The sequence below is a fragment of the Cetorhinus maximus genome, chromosome 3 (assembly GCF_964194155.1).
Source record: "Cetorhinus maximus chromosome 3, sCetMax3.hap1.1, whole genome shotgun sequence".
NCBI classification, from domain to species: Eukaryota; Metazoa; Chordata; class Chondrichthyes; order Lamniformes; family Cetorhinidae; genus Cetorhinus; species Cetorhinus maximus.
In genome coordinates, this window is record NC_135881.1 from 178,864,227 (window position 1) to 178,885,354 (window position 21,128).

Below are 21,128 nucleotides of genomic sequence, written 5' to 3' on the forward strand. Positions count from 1 at the left end.
GACAACTGCAAATAAGAGAAACAGCACCCAAGAAATACTGTGGCTCAAGTTGATTGACTATTCTTGCAATGTTACCATAGAACTTAAACTTGTCAAAGGTTATGATAATTCTTACAAAATATTAATACTGTGGATACTGGAAATCTGAAATAAAAAGAAAATGCAGCAAATACCAGCAGGTCAGGCAGTATCTGTGGAGAGAGAAACAAAGTTAACATTTCCGGTTGATGACCTTTGATCAGAACTGGGAAAAGTTAGAGATGTAATAGGCTTTAAGCAAGTGAAAGGAGAGAGAATAGAAAAAGAACAAAAATGAAGGTCTGTGATAAGGTGGAAAACGGGAGAGACTAAATGATAAAAGTGTTGGCAGGTCGCATTGTGAGCAGTGACCACAGTATACTGAATTGAAAGGCCAGGCTGCAGTGGAGACCTCTCAGCCAATTCCCAGAAATGGAGACAATCAACAAATATTTACTATAAACTGTGTCCCACAGCTACCTCGACAATTGGTTGTTAGAGCCTTGAGAAAAGTGAACATTGATGTAATGTTGGTTCATAGATTGGGAATGTTACCCTTGCTTCTAGCTGACCATGATGGATCTCCCTTCAAGACAAACAAAGCAAAGCTCTTACACTTTCCTGAGAGGTTAGTCAACCCACCTCCTCCTATTGATGTGACTCTAAGTGGGTATAGGATCAATTCAAGTCATGAAACAACAATCAACATTTGGACAGTTTGTTGACCAACTACTACTGAAAGCTTTTGTGAGACAATCAAAAATGCATAAGTCAGGAGTGATCCACTTTGTTCTGGACACATCCAAGACCTACAGCATAGGAGTGGCAATATAGGCCGGAGGTCAGTTGGAGAAATGCAAATCACCAAAATGTTCTCCTCACCAGAAAATCCCACAGCAGAGGACTAAATTTCTGTCTTCCAGTGACAACAAGGAAAATTAGCTCCAGTTCCTCTATGAAAGATGGTGCAAGTCTGCAAGAGCGATCATTGATGACATAAAACTGTCATGCACTTCACCAGAATGACAGTAAAACAGACCTGGAAGTGGTACCAAGCTCCCAGCACTGTTCTCTAACCAAGAAGAAGCAGACACACAACTACTGCTTCACTATACATTTACAGCTAGTTCCAGTAAGCATGTGATCATAAACAGCTCTGACACTAATGTCTTTGTATTGTACTTGGATTCTGCAAGGACATTGATTCTAAGCTCAACTTTCACACAAGAAGCAGAAACAACACGTGTATAATTGATGTTCATCGCATAAAACTTTTTCACCTAGAGGGTGGTGGGTGTCTGGAATTCACTGCCTAAGTTGGTGGTTGAGGCTGAAACGCTCAGTTCATTTAAAAGATACCTGGATCTGCATCTGAAGTGCTGTAACCTTCAGGGCTACAGACCAGGTACTGGAAAGTGGGATTAAAATGAATGGCTGGTTTCTTTTTTCTCTTTTTGGCTGGCACATACACGATGGGCTGAATGCACTGTAAATTTTCTATGGTTCTATCTTTGATCACTTTGGTAGAGTTGTGTATGTGCTGCTCTCATTAGGTTTCACTTGTTTTTTGGGATGCAATTCAGTGAGTGTATGGGACGGGGAAGGTGAACTCAGCAAAAGTTCTGATCACCAGCAAAGAGTACTTGCAACACCTGAGCAGTTAAGGACATCATTCGCTGTTTTGCAGTCTCTGTGAAGATTAGAGCCGTACGCTTGTGAACTCTATGGGCAGGTTGGATGTAGAGATGTGAACCAGGTCAGGTGTCAAATGTTCAGGCTGGGAGTTATGCAGAGATGTGCTTGCCAGCAAACAAAGATTCTTTGTATAAGCATATACAGCACACCAGTTACCAGTTTGCAATAAACGAGCAATGTCTTCAGAACATGCCAGAAATCTCATCTCCAAAGGACCTTGGGTGGAAACTAGAAAATGATTTACTTATGATAGACAGGATGACCATTCCTCCAGCATCAGCAAGTGTAATAGAACTTGCACATTGTTCATTCAGAAAGTTGCAGAGTGCACAAGGATGGAACTCTTGTCTTCTCAGCATTCTACCTTGCACTGACAATTGCTCGTGCATAGACTGTGAGAGAGCCACATTTTTGTTGAGAGTTCCTGGGCTCAGGAAGTAAATATCCTTGATTCAAATGATGATAATTCATAGCTATGCAAATATTAGGCTAAATAAGTAATAATGAATGAGGAAAAAATTATGGGGAAAGATGCACCCCCTGCCACCTTGGCCACCAATCTCTACCTCCCTCCCCTTTATGACCTAAGCACTATTTACATCTAACTGGGAAAATATAGGTTTGTTAGATGATAAATGAGTGCAAGTGTCCCTCTGAAGTTTAAATAATCTTGCATGGAATAAATGATTGCTTTGGTACATTTCTTCCTTGGCAACAGATATGAAAAATAACTTAGATTTATGTATAAATGCACCATAAAATAATTCCACATCACTGATGTCCTCAGCGATACTTCTTTTGACCATTTCTTACTCTGCCCATGTTCAATATTTAGCAGTAGTGGTGATATGTCACTGTTGATAGCGACAAGAAAGCCCATAGTATTTTTGTTTTTCACTGTTTTTGGCAACATCTTGGTCTCACTCAATTTTCAGACTTGGGATCGTGCAGTTTTTCCTCTGTTATGTGTTTTAAACATACTTACACTGGTTCTAGGCACTTCCCAAATGTGGACCGCAGAATTCAAAATCTAGATACGAAAATAGCTTCAGCCCACGCTCTTCCTTTATGCTTTTGTGCTTTCAGATAGCCAAGGCCTATTGGCTGCTCAGCTCCTGCAGCCTCTTATGGAAGGGCAAGAGAAGGGAGAGAGTTCTGAGGAAGAATCACCATTACTCAACATAATACTCAGCCACCAACACAGTCACTGGCATTATGCTGATGTTAGAGGCTAGTTTAGAGTTGGGATCGGCACATAGTCAGTCACTGGGTTGCAGACAGGCCAGGAGGGCAAAATTTCACAACAGTTCTGCTGCAGGGCATTCAGGATGAGGACCTGGTTGGGACAGACTGGGAAAACACTGATTGAACATGCACACCAAGATGCTTTGTGCATTGACAGACCTGCCAGATAGTCTTCAGTCACTCGCTAGAAGCGTAGAGGAGACCGACTCTACCATGGCAGAGGGTACAACCATAGAATTGGTGGGCACCTCCATGAAAGCACTGGCTGATGTATAGGTGCTGCAGTGGAAGCTCAGATAGAGGGCATGAGATCGCTGACTGCTGACAGGCTCAGACTGATACAATTCAGGCTGAGATAGCTGCTATCGTGGATGTGGATCTCTGTGCTTGACTGGACATGCAGACTCTCATAATACTGCATGAAAAATTGTGAGTGGTTCTAATGGTATTGCAACAGTGGAATGCAATAAGCATAATATGCAACCAAATGATTATAGCGAATTTAGGTATATTGTTATGTGACCTAAGTGAATGCATATGAATCTTGGCCCTTAAACCCCCACTCAGTAATTCAAAATAACAGGCGGTGCTTCTCAATTTTGTTTCTTGTTTGCCTGTAAATTTGGCAGAAAAAGGTGCATTTTATTTATTGAGTTTGGACTAGTTTGAACCCAGAGCCTAAAGCTGAAAGGGCAGTCTCCTTATCTACTGTTGCATCACAATCCTTCAGCGTTCCTGTAGACTATTTGAACTGCAAAAAAGTGCAACAAGTTTTAATAAAGCTACTATTATGATGAAAGGGCATCGGCCTGAAGTATTGGACGGAATCATCTGTGCCTGCTGGCGTCGGGTGCGTTTGGTGGTGTGATCGGGCAGTGTGGCGAGAAGGCCAAAAATCGGTTTCACGATGTTGTGAAGCCAGCTTGCGATCGTCCCCTCAGCCCATCGATGATGGGTCACGTTTCCTGCCATCGGACGTGGGGAACTTCATTGCAATACATCAGCATATTAGAAGGTGAGCCTACCAGACTCATCCCACCCTGCTGGATCATCCGTGCACACGCTGACATGTTTCACAACAGCATATAAAAAGTGTGCACTTAGCGGGCTGCCCTTTGAGGGGAACTCCGAGGTGAGTGCACCATAACATTGCGGAGCGCTCGTGAAGGACGCCTGTTGGATTTCAAGGTTGAGGCGCAGTGGGGGGGTGGGTGGCAAAGTTTGCCCTGTGGTTCAGGTGACCTTTGGGGTTCGGGGGGGGGGGTGGGGGGGGTGGTGGGCAGAGGCTGCCCTGCGGTTGAAGGTGGCCCACAAGCACATCTGGGGTGGGGTGGGGTTGGGCAAGGGAAGCAGCCACACATTAAGGACACCTTGTATAAAATGACCATTCCTCTGCAGTTGAGACAGTTCAGGTGCAGCCACATTGATATGATTGGAGTTGGCCTTCTACCTTATCTGCCCACTCGAGCAATGCACCAAGTGCTCCAGAGCTTTTCACACCTCGGGCACAGACTGCCAACTAATAAGCATTTTAGTGGACTGCAGAACAGTTAGACGGCTGGGTACGTTGCTAAAGCTGGCCATGGAGCAGTCACTGGTGGAGGCGCTAACAGCTACTTGCAATGTCACCATCCTGATTTGGACCAGTCTTCCCCATGGTTCAAGCTAACAGTGCAGCCTTGCAGCGCGGGTTAGGATAATTCAGCATCTGAGCTGAGCACACACCGGGGCTCCTGGCTGACTCCTTGAGGAGAGGTGGTAGCTGGAGTGAGGTCACGCTGCCTAGCACCCCTCTCACGTACATACTGTTGGAGGCCAACTATGGCATCAGCAATGGAGCTCAGCCATGCAGCAGTGCTGGAGCGACGTCCTGGACCAAGGTCTCCATGGCGGCTGCCATCCTACCAGTGTTGACCTCGGTGCATTGGCATGCCAGTGTTATCACCTCAGCTTGAAGGTGGATGGACTCATTCATTGTGCCTTGCAATCTGAGGAGCGCAGTGGACTTCCCTTCCTGATGTTCCCGAGCTTGCCTTTGTAGCTCCAGCAACTGTGACAGGACCGATTCCAGATGCTCATCACCTGACTTGAACTCAGCAATTTTCTGCCTCCAGCAGTCCTCCAATTGCTGGTAACCATGGAAGTCCCTGCCGTCGCCTGCTGTGGATCAGGTAGTGTGATGTGCTCACTAGATTGTGATCCTGAAGCTACTCTGAAGCTAGGACCCACCGAGGTGTGTGGCCCTGTGCTGGCGGAGGGTGTGGGTGAGTGCTATGAGGGGACTTCAAGGAGGGTGCCTTCAGATTCCTCTTCAGATGTTTCTCCAGTGCTTGATTGGAGGCTCTAGGTGTTTGGCAGGTGTGCCTGCGAAAGCAAGGAGAAATAATTAATGCTTAGCAGTGGCCTGTGTAACAGGAGACATCACTCACAGCATGGTTGTCAGACGAATGTTGTACTGCTGGTTCCTCAATTGGTAGAGCACCGCTGACCTCACCGTCAGCACAAGAATGGTACAGATCCTTGCCGGCCAGCTGGATGGCTCTGTTTTCATGAGGACCATGATTTCAGGCATTCCACCACCTGTAAGTGACCTCCCCCTCATGTGTGCTAGCTTGTCCTGCATAAATAGAGATGGAAAGATTGTAAGCAGGATGCCTGCCAGGCTAGATGATAAGCATGCGAGTGGTCCCATGGACGGGATGAGGACAATGAAGGTGTGTGTGAGAGAGTGGAATGGTAATGTCTCTTGAACTGCCAATGAGTTGAGGACCCTGTGGATGTGTGATGGGTTTGTGAGTATGTGAATTGAAAGTGATGAGAAGAGTGACTCACCCTGGTGGAACGGAGGAGATCATTCATCTTTTTGCATCACTGAATGGCTGTCCTCTTGCAGGGCATTGGCACTGACCACTGCTACCACTGCCTCCCAAGCTGGATTAATGAAGTTGCTGCCCATCCTGCAGCCAGAGCGGGGGTAGTGGACATCACAGCAAGCCTCCACTGTGTCCAAAATGTGCTCGAGGGACGAGTTTTTGAACCTTGGGGCTGCACTTTTTTTACCTTTCAAGGCCATGTCTGGAAGCACTGAGATGTGTGCGCGTGGCTGCACTTTAAATATGGTGCCCTGTGTGATGAAGTGGCGAGATGGTGGTGTGGCAGGCGAATGAGAGCCTGCCAGTCATGGAAAGCGGCGTGTTTCCCGGGAATGCATAATTAATGTGGCAGGTTTGGGACGATATGCTGTGAGAATCCGCCATTGCGGCCGGAGGTGAAATGCCGTTTTACCGGCATGCTACCGCACTTAGTGCAAACCTAGGATGATTCCGCCCATTAACTCTGTTTCTCTCCACAGATGCTCCCTGACCTGTTGCATTTTTCCAGCATTTTCTGTTCCTTGTTTCAGATTTCCAGTCTGTGATATTTTTCTTTTCTACTATTATATACCCTTGGCTCCAATCCTACTGATGCCATCAAAACCTATTCATTAAGGAAAATTTCAAAATGTTTACAAAAAATTTTCAACCTGTTGGCAAGTAATAAATTTAAATTGAATGTTGTTTCAATTTAATTCATACTGTCACCATTCAGACTTTCTATTGTCTTATTAATATTGTCACAAAACAGTTCCCAGTAATCTTTACAGCTGATGTACAGTAATGTGCATTGATATTTTTACATTTTTTGCTTATTGATAAACAAATCCTTTACCACTATGTTGGCCATCTCTCAGAAAAGAAGTGATTATATCATTCCTAATTTAGAGCTTCTTAAATAGACTAGGAGCATTCCCTGTTACAGTAATGTGCTCCGTAATGTTTCTATTGTTAGTGATAGGTGTGTAGCAGTTTTTCATGTCAGCTTCTGGTTAAATTTGTACTTTAAAACAAAAGAACAAAAGATGCATACACACTTCTCTGACTTCGTGACGGTACTTTCCTCCACTTCGGAAGTTCGTTTTTTTCTCCTATCTATTGTTTCATTGGAAAGCCCCTCTCATGCCTAACCAGCTCTCAGGTGTGTTTCAAAGCCAGGCTCTTCACTAAGTGTCACTTATCTAATGCCGCTTCCTTGATACAACAGTTATTCTTTAACTATGGCATTCTTATCAGGGCTCACCTGATATTTAACTGCAGAGCATTTTTTGCTACTGGGGTTGAGTGGAAGGCCACTACCACTAGAGTAATCTGACTAACCGGTTCTATCTCGATGACTTGTTGCTTTTGGTAAGATCAGACTTCAGAAGAGTAAGAAGAAATTACTGATTAAAAAGAACAGCAGTTTTATTTTTCTACTCTGCACATATTCTAGCATGCATACTCACATTAAGTGATGGGGCAGAATTTTATATTCTGCGGGCTGGTGCGCACCCGACCTGTTTGGGTGTAAAATAGTGCGCGAAGACGTCGAGTGAGCGTCCTGACATCACCGCATTTGCGCGATATTTCGGTTGGCGGGCACAAGCAGGTGCCAGAGCTGTGTCCGCCATTAATTAAGAGTCCACTTAAGGCCATTAAAAAGCCAATTGATTGCAATTTTTAATTGCCTGTGCGATTTCGTGCTTGTTGCATGGGCAAAATGGGTAGGCTGCCAGCCAACAATTTCAAAAACCTCATCTGCGGGCAGGATAAAAGGGGTGAGCAGCATTGCCAGTGTCAGTAGTGAGGAGTTTGATACATCGTTTGCTGTTGGTGATTTATTGGTAGTTGACAACTTCATATCTGTTCGGGGCTTCATTGTTAGCATTTCCAGGCTTCATTTAAGGACTCATTAGTGAGCCGTGCTTCACGTTGGGTGGGCCTTAATTTGCCCGCCAGCGTGAAATCATGGTCGGGGGCCGATTGTGAGTGGCAGGCCAATTCCCAGCTGCTCCTGGCCTCGCCAACTGCACCCGCCCATGGTAATTGTTCCGCATGAGGGAGTTAAGGTGCCCATAGAATACTGACCAATTCTTTGCTTCATGCTTCGCCTAGGCATTCTGGACTGATCTTACTTATTCCAATAAAAGCTTGATTTGACTGTAGACCATGCCTTACCAGAATGGTGGCATGATCTTTGTCTCCATTCATTTCTAGTAGCTGTCTTCTGGCTATCCTTGCACTACTTTCTAATTCCCTATGGTAAATATGTAGATGGGGAAATAAGTTTAAGTTACATTATTTTGACATTTTTTAAATTGTAAGCTTCCTCCTATGTTTCGATACTTTCTAAGTAGTATCAGGTTATGGGCTTCAGAAGTCTGCTTTGCTTTTCTGATGTTTCTTCTTTTTACATTGAAAGTTTTTTTTTGCATTAAAATCATATTGTTTCCCTAAATTTCAGTATATTACATCACACTTCATACTGCTTAAATAAACAAGGTGGTTAGCAAAGATAAAAAGGAAAATCTGAAAATGCTAGAAATCTGAAACCAAACTAACTAAAACGCAGCAAGCTAATTAATGGAAAGTGCAGTTTCAGACCAACAGCCCTTCATCAGAACTGAAAAAATTGAAGAGGAATAGGAACTTTTTTAAGAGAACAAAGTGTTTGGGGAGGTAAAAATTGTTATGACACAGCAGTTTGTAAAGGCTGAGTTATTTAAAACCCCAGAGGGAAATTTTAAACAAACGTCATAACCTATATTTTCAATTGGTATGTTTTGAGTTGCAGCTGTGAATTCAGGAATAAGACCACCAGTTCTCGAGAGGTTTTTATATCAAACTAAATGAAACATTTATTAATTTACAACAAATTAAACACACATGGCTACAAATTACTACCATCATAACTTTTTAACAAATTCCCAAATCAATCTCCACTAAGGTAACAATAACCAATAGACTTAAAACAGACACCAGGCAAAGCATTTTTCACCTTACGAATTCAAAATGAGGTTCCATTCAATTTGTTCCTTCGCAGACACAGTGGTATGCTTACAGGCTTAGATCTTACATGCCACTGATCTGCACACACACAACTCCGTCCTGTTATAAAAGCAAAAAACTGCGGATGTTGGAAATCCAAAACAAAAATACCTGGAAAAACTCAGCAGGTCTGGCAGCATCTGCGGAGAGGAACGCAGTTAACATTTCGAGTCCATATGACTCTTCAACAGAACTGTTGAAGAGTCATACGGACTCGAAACGTTAACTGCGTTCCTCTCCGGAGATGCTGCCAGACCTGTTGAGTTCTTCCTGTTATACCCAGCCTTCCCCTATGAATGTAAATTTTTATTGCATCATCAGGCCCTTTGAACCCATTTCATAGTACCAATTTTATTAGTAATATAAACATTGCTTGATGTCTCCTAGCTAGGTGCAAGATTTCACCCCCAGTCTTTGAATACTCTATTCAACAAAATGCAAATGTAACCTTTACTTTACTGTTTAGATCTCAAAGCTATTATACATCAAAGCACCCAGACTAGCTGGCTTTAATCCAATTAAGACATACACAGATTAAACCTCTATTTTAAAAAATAATTTACAATAACACTGTATACATTAATACGTCTTCATGGCATTAAGAAAATGTAGTTGCACAGCCTGGGCATGGGTGTTAATCACTTGTACATAATGTCCACTTTGTTAATAAACTTCCAAGAAGGTTGCAGCTGATTTTGTCGAATTATTAAAGGAAGATTGATACCAAAGACATTTGACACATAACAAGCACAAGGGCGTATTTAGGACTTCTGTGAAAAGTTCAGGATTCCTAGCCCAGATCTCCAAATAACAAGCAAAGGTCCTTGTGCAGTTATCTCGTGGGACATTTTAAACCATGCACGCTACCAAATACTACCCCTCTCCAATGCAATGTTGTATGCATTATGAGAGAGGTGGTTTACTTCAAGAATGGTGAACCTGTTTATTCATTCAGAATTCAAAGATTTTTAATCCCTTCACCACAACAGTGTCATGTGTAGTTTCCCCCTTTAATATTCACTTAATCTACAGGGACATTGTGCCTCTATGACCTTTACTCTCCACTTCACATGAGTCAATCTCTCTCCAAATTTACAGAAACACTTCACCTCTGCCTGATTACGTTTGTTGATGGTAAGAAATTACTGAGCTATTTTTCTCACTATTCATAGCAGTTTAAACACGGGAAAAAAAAGCTGAAAAATGAAAGTTGCCTTTTCCACATTTTCTATTAATTTGAGCTTGTCAAATTGAAACAAAAGATTCTTGCTTGACTTGAACCATCGTTATCAGCTCAACTCTTCTGTCAAGTGACCAAAATACAAGCTGCAATATAAAAACTAACAGACTCTGGCATGACCAGGTAAAATAAGTTTCCTTAATGTGGTCCATGAGCTAAGAGTTTGTGTGTGTGCGTGTGGCGCCCTTTTAATTCAAGTAATTCAATTAAAAAAATAACCCAGCAGACAAGCTTTAGTCTTAAACAAAATAAATATTAGTTTATTACAAAGACTACTGCTGAAAGTTAGTTTGGTAAAAGCGATAAAGTTATTAATGAAAAATACAGATACAAAGATTAAAAGCAGATGAAGATAAAAAGGTACTTAAAGATGAGATTTCAAGTCAGTCTTTGTGTGATATCGTTGTGGGCCTATTGCTTGAGTTCCTTTCATTCTGAAGTGAAGTGGTTGAAGCTTGAGGTTCCATCTAAGCAGCTGCGATGACTTCTGCAGTTGACCTGTCGGTGTTTGCCTTTTTTTCAGGATGGGCTCAGGTCAGCAGGTTTTTGGGAGAGAAAGAATGTTTCCTGTTTCTCACAACTTCTGCGGTTACGGCACTTGCAGATTGCCTGGACTTTTTTGGCAGAAACAGCAGTTGATTTCTTAATACCTTCCTCTTTGTCCTGCCTTGGCTAAGAACCCTTTTTGAATTTATTTCTCAGAATTATTCCTCGGGTTCTGCAATCAAAATGGTTGTTCGCAGCCTGTCTTTAAGCAGTGCAAAAACCTAAAATGGTTGCTATAATATGATCTGGGAAAAATGCCAAGTCATCTTCCAAATAAGGCAAGTGGAAATCCCAGTTAGCAATCCAAAGTCCCCTTATCAGCTGCAGTATTCAAAAGGGGTCACATCTTTAGGAAAAGCCATTGTCTGTTTGAGGACCCGTTGAATTTCAAAAGTCTTTTCATCTCTGGGTACATCTGCCTGTAATCCGCTCGGAGATTTCTGAAAGCTCAACCACATTGCAGGGCATAAGATCAGGTGATTTGGCAGTCACCTTCAAGGCTTCTTGTGTCATCAAAAAAAGATTAGTAGTTACAAAATCTATAATATCACAACTACACATTTGTGATACCTTTCTCATATATGGTAGTGTCATGGTTATGGTACTGAATTGAAAACCTAGAAATCATGAGTTCAAATACCACCATAATAAATTTAAAATTGAATTAATAAATCTGTTAATTTGTGCCAATGGCCGAGGGTGGTATTCCTCCTCCTTCCTTATATGGTAATTTTAAAAATAAGTTTATTACAAACTTTTTTTTTGTTTCTACTGATGGCACGCATCCATGCATTACTTTGATATTTGTGCACATAACAAAATTCATTCCGCACATGGACGAAAAAGGTTAGAAGAAACTTTGGTTGCCTTGGCTTGACAGAGGGATTGAGTGGAGGACGACAAACTGATCAAAGAGGGAAGATGAAGGGGAAGAAGGGCTCTCAGCAGGAGGCCATATCCATCTGGAGTCTTCAAGGAGTAATTCTCTTACCTTAACACCAGAGAATAGCTCTCTGTGATGTCTTCATATTACAGACGAGGTGCTCACTGAAATCTGTCACCTGTTGCTGGCAGACCTGCATCCCAAGTCAGCACCTGCCAGTGGCTGAAAAGGTGATAGTGAATTACATGTCATAGAATCCATGTTGTAAGTTTCTGTTTCCACATGAACTTCTTTGCCTCTGTACCTTTCTAGCTGCAGCAGACGGTGTCTCTGACATTTCACCGGTTTCTATCCACTGCTATAAAAGAGAGGTGACAGACTTACTGAATGCCAGGCTATTCAGAACTTTACATGCCTCTGTCAATAACTTTCACATTTCCTCTCCAGTTCTTCTGCCAATTATTTTAAACCTCTGACCTCTGGTTACTGATCCACTTGACAGAGGAAATAATTTCTCTCTATTTGCTCTATCAAAACCTGTCAAATTTGAATACCTCTATTAGGCCTCCCCTTAACCTTCAATGCTCTATGGAGAATAGTCCCAGCTTCTGAACTCCTCCATCCTTGGTATCATTCTGGTAAACCTCCTCGCTACCCTCCCCAGGGCGTTGTTCCTAAAGTGTGATACCCAGAATTATACACCATGTTCCAGCTGAAACCGAACCAGTTATTTTCGAAGGTTTAACATGACTTCCTTATTGACGTCGCTATTTAAAAGGCCAAGTAACCCATGCCCTTTTATTAACTGCGACTGTCAAAGATTTGTGAATATGCACTTGGGTCCTTCTGCTTATCACCCCCCTCTCTATGTTTCTCCCAAAATGTATTACTACACACTTAACTGCATTAAATTGAATCTAGCATATGTCTGTCCTCCTGAAGTCTGCTACTGTGCTGTTCACTCTTTATTGTGTTGCCAAATTTTATATCATCCACAAACTTTGAAATTGTACTCCCTATGCCAAAGTCCAGGTTATTTTTATGAAACAGGAAAAGCAATGGCCCTGATACCCCTGGGGGTCAAAATGTATACTTCCCTCCTCAAGAAAACATATGTTCACCGTAACTCTCGGCGTCCTATCACTTAGCCAATTTCGTACCTGAGTCACTACCATCCCTTTACTATCGTGCTTCTATTTTCCAGATTAGTATTATGTCATTCTTATTAAATAATTTTTGAAAGTCCACATATACACCTACAACAATGACTGCTGATGCAAGATTTAAAAAACTTGTCTCTGGAAGTGCTGTGTAATTGCTTTCCAAACAAAATCTACAGCAGATCAAAAAAGCAAAGTGCTGCACATGCTGGAAATATGAAACAAAAACAAAGTGCTGGAAATACTGAAGAAGAGTCATATTCGACTTAACATTAATTCTGTTGCTATCTCCACAGATGCTGTCAGGCTTGCTGAATATTTAAAACATTTTCTGTTTCTGCAGCGTGTCAGTTGTACTACCTAAACATTCATGCTAAGATAACTTACGAACTAAATCATGTGAACTAGATTGCGGATATGCCATTCCTTTTTAATAACTTTAATGTAGATGAACTAGGTAACCTTCCAGAAAGTGAAATTAGTAATATTCTTCTACACTTTTTTTTCAGATAGTGTGCAAGGATGGCAGGGACCAAGGTCTCGTTCAGCCGAGCAGCTGAAGAACGGAAATGTGTGCTCTTCACCTTCTATGCCTTCAAACAATCTAAACATTGTGTGGTCTGCAACACCCAGTCAGGTCAAACAAGGGCTGCAGCAACCCTCTGAGGTATGTGGATTAGGATTTTACTTTTACAGTCTCAGAATTTAAATAAACGGCCTTAGTGCTGTGGGCAGTTGAGATATTTTCTTATTTTGAGAGTTTCCTATTTTGAAATTGAATATGAAACGAAAGATGCATGACAACATGGACTGCTGAGCATAATTTCTTTGTAACTGAATATTGTTTTATGCATGAGAATGAGATGATGTGGGATAATAAATTTTTTTCTGAACAAGCTGTTTCAACTAAAATCAGTACTATGAGCAACAATTTGGAAACTTGGAAACAGGTTGCAAATATCAGGATGCCTCCACTAACTTTATATCAGGTGTATATAAAGGCTATAATAGCATAAGGATTCATGTGTTAAACAAATATTAAAATGTTCATGTTATTCTGTAAATGTAAATTATGAGTTGACCACTAATAGCTATCCTCCAAAGATCTTTTCTGCTGTGGGAAGAAGTCTGACTCTTGGTCATTTCTCACAACGTTATCACTGTAGCCGGGAGTTCAGAGATGTGATTTGGAATCACACTCTTGAACTACTTGCGACACACATACCACAGTGCTGTCTGACATCTTTTTTATATCATTGATCGATTACACCAATAATCAATCAGAACTGTTAAACTCTATTGCATATCTGAGTAAATTATACCCATAAGATTCAAAAGGCTGATGTCTGTCATGTGTCCATTATGTCATAACTTTACAAGGGGTCACACCTGTGGAAAAGTTAGGATTCAAAGAAAGACATGCTTCATCAGGGTTGTAGGTTTAATCTTGTCCCTGTGGAACTACAATACCCCAAGTATACAGTAAATATTTCTAAGTAATTTTGACTTACGAATAGCAGGAGAAAAAAATACAAATGTTCAATTTGTTTCAGTGTTTTATACAGTTTAGGCTATTTTAAATAAAAGTTGAACGGATCTCAGACCACTATCAGTAATGTTGTAATTTGCACATGTAAACTGCATATTGTCTGGAAGGCTTCCAAAAGAAGCTTTATTTGGGATAAGTATTTTTATGTTACTGAAGAGTTGTACCAAGGCCAGAAGGCATTGGCTGGAACCATTTGGTTGATGAGTCAGCCAAGCTTAGACCATGGTGTGTGACCACTAGGTCAGGTGCTCATCTTTGGTGTATTTCCTTTGGAAGTTACAAGTTCATTGTAGGAATTAAGGAGAAAAATATCTTTTAATTAATTGACAAGGAAATGAAAATTTTGAGGAGGGAACAATAAACAAATAAATACTAGTAATTTAAATGAAGGAAGAAGGGCAAAATAAATGTTTTCTGATGTAAATAACTGGGACTAAGGCTTTAGGAATTGAATATAAAGCAAATTTGTTGTAAAGTTTTATGAAGTAAAAAATAAATAGTATTGCAAAAACCATATCTGTGAGGTCTGTCTTTCATTATCAGTAGATAGGTAATATTTTTACCCTGAGTCAGCCATGCCTTATATTTCATCAGCTAATGTAGATGCGATAAAGCATCAAACTGTAATCCATGTTCCAGATGACTGCCAGTAGCGTCGTAATTTGCACATATGTATTATAATAAACTGCATTTTGTCTGCAAGACTCCCAAAAGAATTATGAGGACAAATTAAACTATATTCAAAATAATAGCATTCAGAACAAAACCTGGGACACCGATTTTTTATTTTACAAGAATACAATGAAAATCTGGTGATTAAATTAATAACATTTGGATGCTTCAGTTTTTTTAGAAGTTAGCAGGTAGGTGGGTTAAATGCTATGATCGAAATTGAGTCTCCATGAAAAGACTTGGGAAGGTATGTTGTAGCAAGTGGAAAATCAATTGCTAAATGAAGAATATTTTGGGATATGTTTACATCTGTACTGTTTGTGTAAAATATGTGGTAGCTGATCTAAGTAAAGTTTATTTTGGATAGATGCCCCACTAATCTAGTGGCTTCTGGGTTCCAAGGGGTAGGAATTGACAAAAGACTTGCTTTGGATCCTGTATTGAAATCTATATTACAATTGTATTTTGATACCACATTTCAACAGCAGTGAAAAAATTTATTCTGACAGGATACAAAGTTGCTAAATTGTTCAATAGCATATAAATATATTGCAACATATATACCTACCCCTTGCTCCATATACAGCAAGTGTACTCGCAGGTTGCAGTTGGGAAAGATCATGAGCTAGGCATGTAACTTTCCCTTTTTGTAACTATAAATTTCCTACTCTGGACTCATTCAGGTATTTTTATGGTATCAACAGATTGGTCTTGGAAATTCCTACAAATCTTCAAAAGTTATTGTGCCAAAATTTCCTGTAACAAATTGTGTTTGCAGAGTAGACTGATGGGACTGGTAATTGGCCGAGTTGGATTTGTCCTACTTTTAGTGGACAGGATGTAACTGAGCAATTTTCTACTTTGGATAGATGCCAGCATTGTCACTGTGCTGGAACAGCTTGGCTAGGGGCGCAGCTTGTTCTGGAGCACAAACCTTCAGCACTACTGCCCAGATGTTGCTGGGGCCCATGGCCTTAATTGTATCCGTGGTTACACAGATGCATGGATAAATGCGGATAAGCAAAAGTACACTTTTAACAATATAAATGTTACTTATTGACAATCAACCAGTCTGGCTCTGAAAATCAACTATTCCAAGTGTATCATGCCAAAGTTTTGAGGTTAGGGGTTGGAATAAATTAGACTTGAAGTTTGAGGCCGTGAATTACAGCATTATGAAAGCCAGGAGCTTCAAAAATGTCGGTCAGACCACTTTCAGCACTGCCTGTGGAGTGTGCCCTGTCTGAAAGGGTGTTGGTAGTGTGCAGATTGTGGCATCAAACAGCATATATCACTGATTTGGTGCATGAATTGCCATTTTAGATCTTCGGGTCATTTAGCTGTTTGAGGGATTCCCCACTAACACTATTTAAAGGGCTCACCATGGGACTTCCAGGTGAGGTGCTTTTGATTTTGTTTTGCTGCTGTGGAATGAGTGGAAATGCTGTCTTGTGTTATGGGAGAAGTTTGGAAAAGGTTTTCAGTTCACAAGGGAGTGGTGCTGCACTTTGACAAGGTAAATGGAAAGGAATTGGAAGGCCTGTCAGGAGAAAGCTTGCTTTCAGTAATGGGGCTTATTTACAGTTCCTTTTGGGCTGCAGACCTTGCCTTTCAGGAAGTTGGCACTTATGTTATCCTTTCCTGATGGCCTGACTGCAGCCCGCACTTGCTGATCCTGAATCTATATGACCCTGTGCTGTACTTGCAGGGCTGACATCTGAGCTGATGGCTGCGAATGGTACTTCATCAGGGCTCTGCTGTCACTTGCGCCTTTTAGGGTGCAGTTGCACTGTCTGGCCACATGGCAGTTCCTGGGTATCTGAAAGCAAAAATGCAGAAGGGAGAGTTCGGCTAAGGGAAGGGGTTGGGATGGAAAGCTAGAGGCCCATGATCACACCATCAGCAGCTTGTACTTCATGACAGATATCTGGACGATTGAGATGGGATTTGAAAAAATGCATAGGGCAGGAATACACTGTCATCCTGAATATTCTTGGCACGCCGGATGTAATGGTCTCAGTGACTGTCATCCCCATGATGCGGAGCCCTGCCTGTTCTAAAGAGCTCAGGAGTTGCAGGCACCCTGACCCCTGTCAGTTCTTGGCTTCTCCCTGCTGTTAAAAGTACAATCGTGTCCTCCAAGAGAGAAGATTGTCGTGGAATGTATTGGAATGTGTTTGGGATACCTGCCATTTCTGAATAGCTGGAAGTATTAGGAAGCTGCGAGAGTTGGGTGTGAGGCTGGCAGCATTTTTATGTGTGTGAGGGCGAGGTGGAATATCTGAATATAAGGCAAGAATCCCAATTGCTGATGGGTGAGTGATGGGACTGTAGTGCATTAAACAGCATGAACTGCTGGTGGTGCAATGGGTGGGAGATTTAATTTGAAGATCCATTCGCTGACCTTGACCATGTGTGAGGTTATTGAACTTTGTTCAGCACTAGCCAGGTTCTTGGCGTCAGACTATAGGAATTTGGCTCCCCAGCCACCTGTTCCCATCCCTTTTGCATGGTATGCCTTGTGGGTCTCCTGGCCCCCTGTAGAGACATGGCCCCTCTCCTTTTCTCAACCTCCTGGACTAACACTTCCAGCACCGCATCAGAGAACCTGGAAGCCCTCGCTCTGGCTTGTTCTGTCATCGGCATCCTTCCATCTACTGAAGATGATGGACATGCAGCAAATCCATTGGCGATGGGATAGTTTCATATGGTGCATTTTTGCTGATGGTTGAAAAGACCAATCTGTGAGAGGCAAGTTCTGCCACAAGTGTTGCCAGTTGAGGTGATTATCAGGTGGCATGTGGTTTTTTTCAGTGTTGGGGCCTGTTGTCAAACTGCTGCAGCCGTTGAATGTCATGGTTACGCACACCGGCCCAGAGGTAATGTTGCCATTTCCCTCTTGTGTTAGCTACAGTCTCCTACGTGTAAAGATTGATGTTTAGGACCTTCATGTCACCCTGGTAAGCATCCTTAAAGCAGAGTCTTGACATCCTACTAGTCATCTGGTAACTGCTTCCTTGCCACACACAATATCCTTGGGAATGTTTCCATCTTCCATCCTGTGAACATGCCCGAGCCCCCAAAGTTACCTCTGTTTGACGAGTGCTAGCATGCTTGGAAGATTTGGAGCGGAATCGTCCCAGATTTGCACTAAGCGCAGTAGCGGGCAGAAAAAAGGACGATTTACCAGCTGGCTGCAATGGCGGCATTTCTTGCCTTATTAATTATGCAGCCACAGAAAACACGCCATCTCGCTGGCGGGCGGCCTCTGATTAGTCCGCCATGCATTATCACACTGTTTCCTCACTCTGGGTGCCATATCTAAACTGCAGCCATGCACACAGTTCTCAATGCATGTAGCCTAGGACTGCTCCAGTAAAGGCATGACTTTAAAAGCCAGGAAGAGTTCAGTGACCCCTTGCTGGAATGCCTTTTGAGGCCCACCGTGATGTCCTCCACCCCCTGTCTGGCTGCAGGAGGTCCAGCAATCTCACTTCTCTGGGCTTGGGTGGAGGTGGCAGTGGTGGTTTATGCTGCCGCTGTATGGAAGAGGTTGGCTATCCGGTGCAGAAAGAGGATGAATGATCTCATCCAGTGCTGCCAGGGTAAGGCAACCATCTCATCGCTCTAAAACCCCCACACTCAAAAGGCCATCAGACATTCACTGGCATCTAACTCACTGCCAGCTCAAAGGACATCACCACTCTCTCTCTCATACACCATCTGGCCTCATCTCCTTTGGAGGTTGCCTCCTCAGCCCACATAACCCTGAGGCCACTTGCACAGATCAACATGTGCCCCCATGCACACACACCCTGGGATACATCCCCACTTCCCCAGTACAGCCCTTGCCTGAGTCTTCTTCTCCCCCTTCCCCAAGCAAGCCCTAGGCCTGCAGCCGTTGAAAAGCCGCCCCTGCCTTACGGCTGGCCTGGTAGGTAGAGACTTGCCCGTGAGCTCCCATAAAAGTGAATTGGTGCTGCTTGGTGCTGATGACCGTGAGTGCTGCCAGGAGCAAGGTAGGCAAACAAACCTGGAAGCCCTGAGCGAAGTGCAGCTCCCCAGGTGTACAGTTGTGAAACACATTTGACAGGCAAGCACGCCGCATGCCTGGATGATGCAGCGTGTGGGGATGATTTCAGCGGGCAGGGCTTATAATGATACGCAGATGTATGAAAATGAAGTTCCTGACGTCCTCTCCGCCATTGATGGGTGGAGCGGATGATTGCAAATTGATTTCACAACGTGTAAAATCGATTTTTGGCCTTCCTGCCATATTGTCCGCTCACGCCTGCTATGACACCCGACGCCAATAGGCACGGAAAATTCCACCCCTTGAGAGGACCGTCGCATTCATAATTTTGTCCTTCCATGAGATGCTGAGAATTTGCTGCAGACATTAAAGATGAAAATTGTTGGGCTTCCTTTCTTTATAATGGTAAGTCATCCATACTTCATAGTTGTACACCAAACCGGCACTAACTGCCATCCTGGTCCTAAAAGTCAGCTTCTTGTTTTTCCATGATGTTTTGTTAGTTGGCCAAAAGTGGTAGCTGCTTGCCCAATGCGTGTCCCGAGTTCTGCATCAAGTGTCAGAATCACCCCAGACCTACGGTAGCAGAATTTGCTAACCACTTCCAAAGGAGTGTTGTTTAGTGACCCATAACCATGGTCTTTTTGATGCCTATAGTAAGGGAGAACAAGTTACATGCTTGGGAGAAAAAATCTGAGTCTTTGTAGCTGAGTTTCCCTGTGAGCAACTAGTGCAGCATCATTAGTGTAAAGGAGTTCTCTGATCAAGAAATGCTGTATTTTTGTCTTTGCTTTCAGTCTGGACAGATTGTAGAGCTTGCCACCTGACCTCGTATGCAGATATACTCTTTCCATAAATGTAGGGAAGGCGAAGGTCAGGAGCATGGAGAAGAAAATACCAAACAAAGTAGGGGTTAGGGCACACCACTGTTTCACTCCATTCTTTACCTTGAAACTGTCAAAAGTGGTGGTTTCAAACTGTACAGTACAGAGCATGTTGTCATGAACAGAGTGGATAAGACTAAGGAACTTTGGTGGAAGCCAGTTTTCTCCAAAATCTTGTAGCATTCTGCTCTGCTGACGGCCTTGAATGCTTTTGCAAGATTTACTAAAGCAATGTAGAGAAGTACATCCTGTTCCCTACACTCCTCTTGTAGCTGGTGTATGGAGAAGATCATGTCCACTGTATATTTGCCTGCACAGAAACCACACAGTGCTTCCGGGTATTTTCGGTCTGCAAGTTGATGCAACTTTTTAAGCATGACCCGAGCAAAGACTTTTCCAGTGACGTTGAGGAGTGAGTAGTTGATGCAATCTCCTCTTTCATCTTTGGTTTTGCATAATGTGATGATTTGTGTGTTGTGCATGCCCTGTGGAACAAATCCTGCCCTCCTCCAGAAAAGGAGCAGATCATGAAGGTGTGGCAGTAGATACAAACATACGAATTAGGAGCAGGAGTAGGCCATTCGGCCCTTCAAGCCTGCTCAGCCATTCAATAAGATCATGGCTGATCTCATTTTAACCTCAACTCCACATTCCTGCCTACTCCCAATAACCTTTCACCCCCTTGCTTATCAGGAATCTATCTACTCTACCTTAAAGATATTCAAAGATTCTTCCTCAACCACATTTTGAGGAAGAGAATTCCAAAGTCTCTCAACCCTGTGAAAGAAAACATTTCTCCTGTCTTAAGTGGGTGACCCATATTTTTAAACAGTGACCCCTAGTTCTAGATTCTCCTTCAGCAGGAAACAACCTTTCCGCATTCACCCTGCAAGTCCCTTCATCTTTTATTTTTCAATCAAATCGCCTCTTACTGTTCTAAACTCCAGTGGATACAAGCCTAGCCTGTCCAGTCTGTCCTCATAAGATAACCTGCCTATTCCAGGTGTTAGTCTAGTAAACCTTCTCTGAGCTGCTTCCAACATGTTTACATCTTTCCTTAAATGAGACCAATACTGTACACAGTACTCCAGATATGGCCTCACCAGTGCCCTTATAACTGAAGCATAACCTCCCTACTTTTGTATTCAACTCCCCTTGCAATAAATGATAACATTCTATTAGCTTTGCTTATTACATGCTGCACCTGCATACTAATGGTTTGATTCATTCACTAGGACAACCAGATCTCTCTGCAATTCCGAGCTCTGCAATCTCTCCCCATTTAGATAATATGCTTTTT

At 42.5% G+C, this 21,128-nt stretch overlaps 1 protein-coding gene across 1 annotated transcript in view; it reads left to right on the forward strand.

Annotated features, from left to right (window-relative positions):
- The window catches only part of LOC144679067 (oxysterol-binding protein-related protein 10-like), a 266,323-nt gene that overhangs the window by 125,719 nt on the left and 119,476 nt on the right, over positions 1-21,128 (forward strand). Inside the window, exon 6 of the mRNA XM_078539340.1 lies at positions 13,200-13,357. Coding sequence (XP_078395466.1) covers positions 13,200-13,357 — 158 coding nt within the window. The remainder of the gene's footprint in view (positions 1-13,199; positions 13,358-21,128) is intronic.